Source organism: Drosophila montana, unplaced genomic scaffold (assembly GCF_035044405.1).
Source record: "Drosophila montana isolate Dmon_TW-CO22-7 unplaced genomic scaffold, ASM3504440v1 contig_203_1, whole genome shotgun sequence".
Taxonomy (NCBI): Eukaryota; Metazoa; Arthropoda; class Insecta; order Diptera; family Drosophilidae; genus Drosophila; species Drosophila montana.
The window spans coordinates 73,143-83,925 of record NW_026996956.1 but is presented as its reverse complement, the minus strand read 5'-3'; the positions used below and the strand labels follow the sequence as shown (position 1 = coordinate 83,925).

General features: G+C 40.1%; 3 protein-coding genes across 4 annotated transcripts; 1 reads left to right on the top strand and 2 right to left on the bottom strand.

The window, feature by feature from the left end:
• Window positions 1-4,966, bottom strand: LOC135426420 (arginine/serine-rich protein PNISR). Of its 2 annotated transcripts, XM_064679494.1 has the most exons (9): window positions 4,209-4,959; window positions 3,916-4,144; window positions 3,447-3,600; window positions 3,027-3,272; window positions 2,250-2,352; window positions 1,806-1,862; window positions 1,269-1,402; window positions 964-1,198; window positions 1-902 (listed from the first exon to the last, which is right to left on the bottom strand). In XM_064679494.1, the coding sequence occupies exons 1-9, from the start codon at window positions 4,750-4,752 to the stop codon at window positions 79-81; spliced, it is 2,526 nt and encodes an 841-aa protein (XP_064535564.1). In that variant the 5' UTR covers window positions 4,753-4,959; the 3' UTR covers window positions 1-78. The 2 variants fall into 2 exon arrangements, 1 of the variants encoding a protein (XP_064535564.1); XR_010435899.1 differs by lacking the exon at window positions 1-902 and having other exon boundaries at window positions 1,161-1,198; window positions 1,269-2,196; window positions 4,209-4,966.
• Window positions 4,967-5,007: 41 nt separating this feature from the next.
• On the top strand, window positions 5,008-6,787 carry aurA (aurora A). Its single transcript, XM_064679498.1, has 3 exons — window positions 5,008-5,391; window positions 5,455-5,698; window positions 5,760-6,787. The coding sequence occupies exons 1-3, from the start codon at window positions 5,269-5,271 to the stop codon at window positions 6,578-6,580; spliced, it is 1,188 nt and encodes a 395-aa protein (XP_064535568.1). The 5' UTR covers window positions 5,008-5,268; the 3' UTR covers window positions 6,581-6,787.
• A 505-nt stretch (window positions 6,788-7,292) lies between these two features.
• LOC135426422 (transcription factor SPT20 homolog) lies at window positions 7,293-9,590 on the bottom strand. Its single transcript, XM_064679496.1, has 5 exons — window positions 9,330-9,590; window positions 8,984-9,270; window positions 8,655-8,894; window positions 7,736-8,477; window positions 7,293-7,682 (listed from the first exon to the last, which is right to left on the bottom strand). The coding sequence occupies exons 1-5, from the start codon at window positions 9,508-9,510 to the stop codon at window positions 7,624-7,626; spliced, it is 1,509 nt and encodes a 502-aa protein (XP_064535566.1). The 5' UTR covers window positions 9,511-9,590; the 3' UTR covers window positions 7,293-7,623.
• Window positions 9,591-10,783: the final 1,193 nt, after the last annotated feature.

The following is a 10,783-nucleotide window of genomic DNA, read 5'->3' as shown; positions in this document are numbered from 1 at the left end:
TATTTTTTATAGTTTTTGTATATTTTCTAAGCTGCATTAAAGAGTATCATCAAAAACAGAAAATCCTATTAGCATAAATTACTTGCGCTTTCGCTGCTGATGTGAAGTTGAAATAGACGAATGAGAGTTGTGTGTGCTGCGCGAATTGGAGCGTGATCGAGTCCTCTCTCTATGCTTACCATAGCTGCTACTCTGGTGACTGCGACTACTGCTGTGTCGCGAGTTTCGACGATAGCTGCGGCTGCTTTTCTCCTCTGCCGACTGGCTGGAATCCCGCTGATGGCGTCGCCGTCGTTCATGATGTTGTCTGCTATAGGAGACAGCATGACGCTCACGATTCCGATCGCGATCACGACTCTCTCGACTACTGTGATGACGGCCATAATTGTGCATACTGCTGCTGCTTTGACCCTTGTGATGCGCTTTACGGCTTGAGTCGCTTCGCTGCCTGTGACCGCTGCTACCTCTGCTCTGACGGTGGCTGCTATGCCCATGTTTTTTGACAGCGGTGCTGCTCAGAGTACTGCTTCCTTCGCTGTTGCTAGAGGTCTTTGAACTGTTGGAACTCGAATTGCTGTCGCTACTTGAGCTACTACTGCTGGTGTCGCCGCTGCTGCTGGAGGACGAGGAGGATGAGGACTGGCGACGTCTGCTTCTTGACTTTTTACATGTTTTGTTTGCTTTGTCGAGCGCCTTGTCAGCAGCACTTAGCATACTTGCCATAGATTCAGGCATTTGCAGCAAATTGGTGGCCGGATTAGGTACCGGCTTTAGTTTCTGGGGCATTATTCTGTTTTGCGCCGCCGCAACTGCAACGACTTGGCTTACATAGCTCTGGGGCTGTTTACCGTCCTTGTTGTCGCTGAAGCGCGTTGTCCGCTCCTTGCGACTAAGGCGTTTCCCTATAACATTTTTGACAAACTATTAAAATGCTTTGCCCACAGGCACATCATTTGCACATACCATTAAATTTTTGCAGCTTGTCATTGGCAGAAGCCGTCGTTGCTGTCTCTTCAGCAGGTGGATCTGTATGCCGCTGCTCGGTGAAAGCGCAATGCCTGGCAGCCTCAGTTCGCTCCAATTCCTGCTTGCGGTGTTGCTGCAGTTTTTGCTCATCCAATTGCTCCTGCAGCGACACACGCTCCTCGATGTCATCAATGACTCTCGCAAAAGCACGTTTACTTTTTCGTATGCGTGCCTATAAATTATGTGGTTCAGATAACAATATGGTGTTAACATATGTTTGGGAAATAACCAAGCCACTGTACCTTCAGCTCGTCTGCGCTAAGCTCACTACTTTTATCCGCGGATGAATCTAAATTGCGATCGATTTGTTCGCCATCGTTATCATCAGCATTGTCTTCATCGCTTTCACTCGAAGAATCGCCATAGACAGCTAATCCTATAATTCAAATCAATCAAGTGCTAATTTTTGCTGCCAGGCATTCATTGAAAAAGCGCGGTTTTGGTATATTATTTGGGACTTGTACATTTATTTTTTTGGATATTAGAGTTTTGGCAGACAGAGAAAAAGTGACGAAAATTTGAGTGTAAAAAAAGTTTGTCCTGCTCGAAATAGATTTTGTTGAATATTTTGAAAATTTGGAAGTGGTCAGAGTAATTTAAATTGGACAGATCAAGCAGAATTTGTGAAAGATAAGTTAAATGGATAATTAGCCAAGCCCGTTCATTGTGTACGAAATATGGGAATATTACTATGAGGGGTGTGGGGTAAGCAAAATTCAGACTACCTATTTAACAATAGTGTTCAAGAACTTAGAGATAAATTGGAATTTGTTACTTACCCAAATTGCCGGTAATGGAGGACAAGGCGCTTTTGCGAATCACTTGGGCTGATGACGCTTTTGATTTACATACACATAGTTATGTATATATAAATATATATATATTACGATTATATAGAGAAATTCAACATATGATTGGATTGTTTGTTTCAAGTATTAAGCAGTGACATAAAAATAAAATAAATTTTCAAACTAAAAACGATTGCTTAAGCACGCCAAAATAAAGACGACTTCCTCCCAGGGTGAGGTGAACAATTCCAAACATTTCAGCGCGGGCTTATTTTAAAGTTATGGCTCAACTTACTTGAGCTTTTGCCACACAGGCATCACAATCCCACACATACTTGTACTTACACACCCCCACACACACAGCTTCACACACATTTTGTTACTGTAAAAAATCGTTTGCGATAAGCTTAATGTTCTAAAGTTTATATAATGTACCTTTAGCGCGATGCGCTTTGAGTGTTTCTGTAGCAATAGCTGCAATCTCTTCATTGGTGGTTTCCAGCAGTATTTCGGTTAGTGTGCGACGCACAACAAGCATCTATAGATTGGTTTTTGATATATTGGTTGCGATATTTCAAATGTCTGTCGGTACAAAGTGGCGCCAGACAATGAAACCGTTAACCATCAACCGTTAATTTACGTCAAGTAACTGACTGTAAATTTAACACGTATTTTATATTTAAATTTTGAGTTTAGTAGCGAAAGCCAAAAGGACAGTTGTAGTATCCCAAGTCAATTTACAACCAAAATAAAATAGTTAAAACTTAATTGTATCTTTTTTGTTTTCTTACAATACTTTTTTTCGAAGCAATTCTGTAAGATTGATAAAACAATGGGATGGTATGGCACTACATTTATAAAATCTTTCTTATTTATGTTATAAGATAGTTAGCGTTCGAAATAGAAAACTTTTCAACGAGCATTTAATTTTGAAAATTATAATTTAAAAAAAATATATATATTCAAATGGTCTAAAATTACAGTTAGTAGAACATCAAACATTTTTAGTTTGATTGATCTACCACATCGGACGCTCACTGTAGCCTACTTTTTACTACTAAATATTTTATTCATTTAATATTGGGTATCAACTTTAATAAGGCGTATTTAGAATTTGGATCACAGTACTTATATTGCCAGCAACAAGCACGGACCGGTTTAAGGTTTCATTCCCTGGATGAGCACACCTTGTGTCAAAATAGTGATGCCTACCAAATCCGCCAGTCTTTCTTCGTAGTTTTTACCACTTAATGCAGCTTCAGCATTGGCTGCCCTTGCGACAATTCCAACATTCTGTCGACTGATCTGCTGCTGCTGTCGTTCCTCCTCCTCGTCGTCCTCCTGCTCTTCATCGCTGTTACTGCCTTTACTCAATACATCATTACCTATTAGCAGAGCCAGGTTTGGCGCATGAGCTACCTCCTCAGGAGCGGCAATTGAATCTTCGCTGTCGCTTGCCTGAATTTCAAGTTCATGTTAATTGCAAAGCGTTCTGTTAAGTACTTAGACCCTTTGGTCTGGTGTACATTGCTTGTGTGCATTTGGGCAACCAATTTAATTTCATGTTGCACTTGGCACTTGCACAAGTTAAAATTGAGTCAAATGCAGCCAGAGACACACTGCTCTACTTACCACGTTCGACATGTTCAAGATATTAACAGATGTTGTTAGTGTTTTGCTTGATACTTGCTTAACATTGAATGCTGCTGACTCGGTTTCCGGCGTTATGGGTTGTTGTCGCTCCAGCTGACGTTGCTTTTCACGTTCCATTTTCTCCAAACCCTCCCTGCAAGACATAAAAAACAGTCATTTAATCAATAATTATAAAAAGAAAGAAAAGAATATATATATATGCGATATATATAGATATTTTATTAAAACCTAAAAAAAGGATGTGGTAAAAGCACAAAGCCGTAAGGTGCTTATATAAGAACTTTTTGCCTTTTTTTTTTGCACACATCTCCTGTTATAGAACCGAAATATCACTGAGCCGTTCCATAATCTGATTTCCAACTAATGTTTTATTATGGAATGGTGTGATAAGAACTAAGTCAACCGCTTATAAATCATTTAGATCGTTTTGTTTTTAATTCGGACTTACCTTATCCACGCAGGTAACATTTTACGTTTGTTGGCATCAATTTCGGTGCTGACGCTACCGCTACCACCGCCGCTGATGCTGCTAATAATAGGCAGAGGCTGCTGTGTTTGCTGCAGCAGCTGCGGTGGTTCATTGGGATTGCAGACGTTGAGTTTTAAGAGCGATGGAATATGGGCTGTGGGATTGTTGCGCGTTGACCAATCATTCCACTGTTGAGTGTCAGAGCCGCCTAGGTTTCGGATAAAAAATATGCATCTGAGTACATTGCGAACTGAATGGCGGTGATCACTCACCCGCATCGTTAGATGAAACTGTAATGGGAACATCATTTGCGCCGCCACCCATCCATTGTGATTGCGTAACTACTGGCGGAGAGGGCAAATTATTAATGCCATGCATTGCACGTCCAATATTTTCATTATCCTCGTCATCCAAATCCATGTCCATTTCCGCCTCGCCGTGCTCCTGGTAGTGCGTTTGAGCTTTAGGCTGTTGCTGACGCAGCTCTTGTTGTTGATGGAGGTGGTATTCTGGGGCATTGCTTATAATCGGCGGTGGAGGCGCATTCGGAATATTCATGCTAAAATTAGCAAGCGGCGGTGCTGCTGACGAGTCACGCATGTGTATCCACTGCTGTGCTAATTGCGCCCAGTCTATGCTACCCTGCATGTTCATTGGCATGACGGGTGCTGCAGCTCCTAATGGATTACCGACTCCAGGACCGGGAACCGGAGCAGGTCCGGGACCTGGGGTAGTTAGAAAATGTGGTGGTTGCGCCATATATTGATTGTGTTTGTTGAAGCCCAGATCGGCATTGGTATTGCCACTGGGGAACATGCTGTTTGTTATTATGATTTACACTAAATTATAGTTTGCACTAAAGTTTTACACAATTTTCTAAACGATTTTTCGACTTTTACGCCATTTTCTTGCTCTATACATATAGACATTCGCAATGCAGCAGTAACACATTGGATATCAGCGATATTTTTTTATCTGTTACTTATAGCAAGTAATTATATATTGATATATACAAAGTAACAATGTTATTTCAAGGGTTTCTAAAGTCAAAGCCAATAAATAAAATAAAATATTCCAGATATATGTATTCACACTAAAATTAACAAATTGCGTTGCAGGGATTCAAAATTAACTTATTGCTATTCAACTACACCTATAACAATTGAAAGACTTGTTATCGCTATTCACCGGGACACGCATACACGCGCTTCCAATTCAAACAAACGGCATTTTATTTTCACGCAGGTCACAGTAATTGAGCCCAAACATTTTTACCAATTGACTTTTTAAAAACTTTCAATTGGCATTACAATTTAATTTAGTGTAATAAGCATGTCGAACAAGCCGAGCAATGTACTGCGTGCTAAGGAAAATGCATTACCCAAACCAGGAACTGGAACTTCTGCAGCAGTTGCTGCAATTGCAATGCAAAAAAAGCAATTGTTAACAAAGAAGGTTGTATACTTAGTAATTCGGGTTTAAACTTACTTTTGCATTATGACAAATATATATAATTAGCCCACAACTGAAAATTTGGCGACAACAGCTAGCTGCAGCCAAACTGTCGCACAATTAACAAAACCGGGGACAAAGGCTGTGATGGGTGCACAACAAAAACAACAGATTACAGCAGCGACTGCAGCAGCAGGACCTACAAAAAAACTAAACACGGCTTTGGCTAACACCGAGAATCAACCGCCGTCTTCAATCCCTGCAAACAGCATTAAGACAAACAGCAACAGCACTGATAAAGACAAGACTGGTAAGTTAAAAAAATAGTCAGTACTTAAATCAAAAACTTGATTAGATACATCTACACACAGAAACAGCATCAGCAAAACCCAAAAAGACATGGGCGTTGAGCAACTTTGATATTGGTCGCCAGCTAGGGCGTGGTAAATTTGGCAACGTGTATTTGGCGCGCGAAAAGGAGTCCCAATTTGTCGTTGCGTTGAAAGTACTGTTCAAGCGCCAGATTGGCGAGACAAATGTTGAGCACCAGGTGCGACGCGAAATTGAAATCCAGTCGCATCTAAGACATCCGCATATATTGCGTTTGTATGCATATTTTCATGACGATGCGCGCATCTATTTGGTTTTAGAATATGCGCCCCAAGGCACGCTGTTCAGTGCTCTGCAAGTGCAGCCTCTAAAACGATTCGATGACCGCCAATCGGCCACATATATCAAGGCGCTTTGCTCAGCGCTGTTGTATTTGCATGAACGTGATATTATACATCGGGACATTAAGCCGGAGAATCTTCTTTTGGGTCACAAAGGGGTGTTAAAGATAGCAGATTTCGGCTGGTCGGTTCATGAGCCAAATTCGATGCGCATGACGCTCTGCGGCACTGTTGATTATCTACCACCCGAAATGGTGTTAAACAAGCCGCATACCAAAAACGTCGATCTATGGAGCTTGGGTGTGCTATGTTTTGAGCTGCTGGTGGGTCATGCGCCATTCTATTCGAAAAACTATGAGGAGACATACAAAAAGATACTTAAGGTGGACTATAAACTCCCAGAGCACGTTTCCAAAGCGGCAGCTCATTTGATATCCAAGTTATTAGTGTTGAATCCCCAGCATCGAATGCCGCTAGATCAGATCATGCTGCATCCATGGATTATAGCTCACACACAATGATGCACTGAATTGTAATCTCATTCATTTTGTACTGTATTTGTATTTAATTGTTTCAGTTTATATGTTTAAATTTCTTCTGAGCGCCGGTTAATTTAATTATTTCATCAAAAAGATCTTCAGATTAAGAGAACAAAAAACATTTATGATTATTATTTATGCAATTCAATTCATTATACTTCAAATAAAGTTTTTTTGTTTTAAAATGTAGACACAGTTTGTTCGTTCCAATTTGTGACTTACGATTTAACTAAATTATCATTATCAAATACTTGAATAATAAATGAGTATAGACACAATTGTTTAAAGCAACGAAAAAATGCAGCTTTGCAAGTTTTTATCACAGAAAACAAAGTATATACTTACAACTTCAAGATATATGAAAAACACTAGAGCCATCAAATATTAGGAGGGAGAATTCGACACCATTTTTTTAACACACAATACACGAGAGCTGAAACACAGCATTGAGTATTTAAGTACTTCTATTAATACCCAATAAGTGCTTCAGAGACGACTACAATAATTAATTAAACATAGTCACAATTAACATATATACCGCTTAGTAAGATGCTTTGAATTCTTAGATTGTTTTTTAGCTATCATTATTTTATCTCACAGTGTATCCAAAACTTCAAATATTTACTTGCATACATACATTGAACAAATAAATATAAATAAATGTATAAGTAAATCAATTTTGAAATTTTTCAAGTACTAAAAAAGTCGAATTATTAATTACATATATTTTTAAATGTTTAAATCATAATATAGAAATTATCAAAAAACTTAAATGTTGTGCACTAACCGGTTTTAAACAAATCTAATTAAATATTGCACTTTGCAACAGTTTGCAAATATAATCATATTGCGTGGAATTTCTGCCTCCTAATTTTCAATGAAATTTTATTAATGAGAATGGGACCTTATCAACTAAAGTGGCTGGTATTTGTTTTTACCTAGAAGAGCTAATCAGATTTTCCAGTAGAGATGCCGTTTTAAAATACTAATGAATGCCATAGACTATTAAATCTACAGGGAATCCTCTAATTTCTAACAGGCGAATCAGCGGCCGCCTTGCGTGCTGGCACGTTGTAGTCATCCTCTAAAAAATGTATCTTAAGAGAGGTGTCGAGAAATAAGATTAATCAAAATTACCATCTTGATCCTCATCTATGCCATCGTCCAGATGCACAGCATCGGCAAACTCCTTGCCTTGATCTCCAGCGATTTCATTATTTAAATTGTCATTATCGAGCAAATGCTGTGGCTGCTTCACCGCCACATCCCCTAACATAACGTCATCATCATCGTCACCGCCACCCCCGCCAACAGCGGCTGCATCGGCGGCCAACACTTTGTTATCCGCTTCAGCAGCATGACCCGCTCCAATATCGTTATCAAATAAATTGTGTTCAGCGCCTGGCAAATTGAAGTTTTGTTCGTTTAAAGCATCCTTAACTTCATGCGCTCCAGAGTCAATTACTCCTTGGTTTTTATTAGACTCCAGATCGTCCAGCACATTGGAATATCGATTGTTGTTTTCGTTTTTGGGCAGCTCTTCGGCTGCCGTATCTACATCCGCCGCTGGCTCACCTCTGCCATCGAAATTATCAGGAATAGGTGCCACATTCTCAGGTAGCTTGCGTTCTATTTTGGCTTCAGCTGATGGCTTCGCTGGCGGCATAACCAAAGGCGGCTGACCACTACTGCTGCTGCTGCCTACGGCTTTTGGTGCCAGAGAGGCATTTTGTGATGCTTCGGCATTTGGAGTACTAGAGTTGGACTTCCGGGGCGCGCTTAGCGGCGAAACGGCTCCGGCCGCGGCTAATACGGGCTGATCTTGCTGCTGTTGTTTATTGGTTTCATCCGCTAAAGTTTTTAGCCCCTTGGGCACAATCTGAAAATTTTCAACAGAATTTAGTATGAGGCTATTATTATTGCGCTGATCAAAGCGCTGCAAATGTTGCTGTTTCAGTTCCAGCCGCCGCTCCACACCGACACCATGAGGTCTACTTGTTGCGTTAGTTGCTTGGCTCGCCTTAGCGACGCCTATTCTGTACAGTCCCTGACTCACTTGTACTTGCTCGTTGAAAGACTTTTCGTTGCGGGGCTTCTCAATACTGTGCGCTGGCTGGGCGGGACTGTAGTGATGTGTGGGCGGCGTGTCGGGGGTCAGCGACCCGACTGGCTTAACAAGTTGGTGTTTCGGTTGCGCCTGCGCCTTAAATTCGCAGTGAGCCTTTAGTTCGCTAAGTGCTTCCTCTAGGGTGTGTGTTTTGTGTTCGGATTCCTTAAGCATCGTCTCGTACTTATCCTTTAAGTAAAAAAGCAAGCAATGCGAAGATAAACTTTTTGATGACCGAAAGTGCGCATTGAAAATATAACTTTAGGTTACTGACGCACCTTCCAGACTGTTGCTTCGTGCTGTTTGCTGTCCTGTTGCAGCTGCTGTAACTGCGCAAGCAACGCATTTGTATCTTCGATGTGCTTCTTCTTGCTCTTGACGCATTCAGCCTGTACTTCATTGTGTTTTTCCTCGAGTAGTTTGTATTTGCTAATTTGCACATCGTAACTCTGTTGCAGTGTACGTTCTGCGTCCTGTTGCTTTTCATACTCCTCCTGTATACTTTGCTTTTCCGCACGCATCACCTCCACTTTCTTCTCTACCGCCAATTTGTTGTCAGTGAGCGCTGCATAAAATCAAAAAATGTAGAAAACTACGCGCCACATCGGTGGGATGGCAACTTACACTGCAGCCTTATGTTTAATTCCTCCTGTTTTTGTTCGCAATGTTGGCGAAAAACTCGAGTCTCGTCAAGTTGCTGTTGCGACATGTGATAAATGACAATCATCATGATGAGCACAACAAACATGCTCATCAGAATGCATATTCGAACGCGGCCCGAACGAGCAAAACGTGCCGAACTCATTGTCCAAAAGTAATATCTTTAGCTTCTGTGAACTTATCAATAATATTATTGTGTCCAAGTCGACGAAACGAAGAACTAATCGAAATAATTTTAAGTGCTGTAAAACGGTTTTCGAGTCTGTCGGACAGACTCTGTCCGAACAAGCGTTGCCAGACTCTGGCACAATCGATATATCAAATTCTCTGAGCTTTCTACCCAGCAGTTTGTTAGCTACAATAAAAACTTAAATGAACAGTACACGCCGGCAGTCCGTTGGGAGAGTTCCCGTTGCATTAACCGCATTAACACCTTAAGCTTTTGTTTAAGTTGAGTGCCGCACGCTGACGACATAGCGCCGAAAATCGTAGGAATACAAATACACATATGTATATTTCGTTTTATTGCATATTTTCATACATCATATAAAAGTTGTTTATTAAACCAAACTATTAGTTGTAAAGTGAAAAAGTCAATTAACAAAGCAAATAAATATGTGAGTTTGGCTGCTGTTGTCTTTAATTTCAACTGCGTCGACGGCACACACGCCAATTTGCTTTAAACAATTTACATATATTTATGCATACGTATTGATATTTCGCACCAACATATACATACATATATCCACACAAATAAGTACACGCGCAGTTATGTATATATGTATGTAAAGTGTGCATCAATCAATTTAATTTATAACGTGGTGTCGTCTGCTGGCCAGCGATATACAGATGTACATCAAAATTACGTAAAAATAGACAAAAAGTAAGAAAAGACAAAAACGTAAAATTCGTATAGATTCATTGACGTTCTTTTACTTGCACTACCTGCTCTAATTTAACAAAACACACCACAAGGCGAAAAACAAAAATCTCCACAAGCGTGAAGTTGTTCGACGAGCAGTTTTCAGGCAGTAACAGTAATCGATAATGTGAAATGGCTTGATAACAACAATTAAACGACATATTGTACTTCCATACAAATGTATGTATTCATATTCATATACAAATTGTATGTGCATATGTATGTGTTGCTCTTTAATCTAAATCGCTTTATAATGTTACTAGCGGGTATAACCCGGCCTTGCCCGTGGCTCGTATGTTATAAAATCAATGTTCTCAAACAAATTTGAAATGATTTTGAAACTGATCGGACGGTAAACAAATAACTTTCATACAAACGTTTTCCACCAATTTACCACTGTTGCGAGTGGAATTTCCCAAATCGCTGAAACACGTATTCATTACATTCTTATGTAGAGCTTTAAAAATAAATTTGAAGCAAATCGGAAACAATTTAA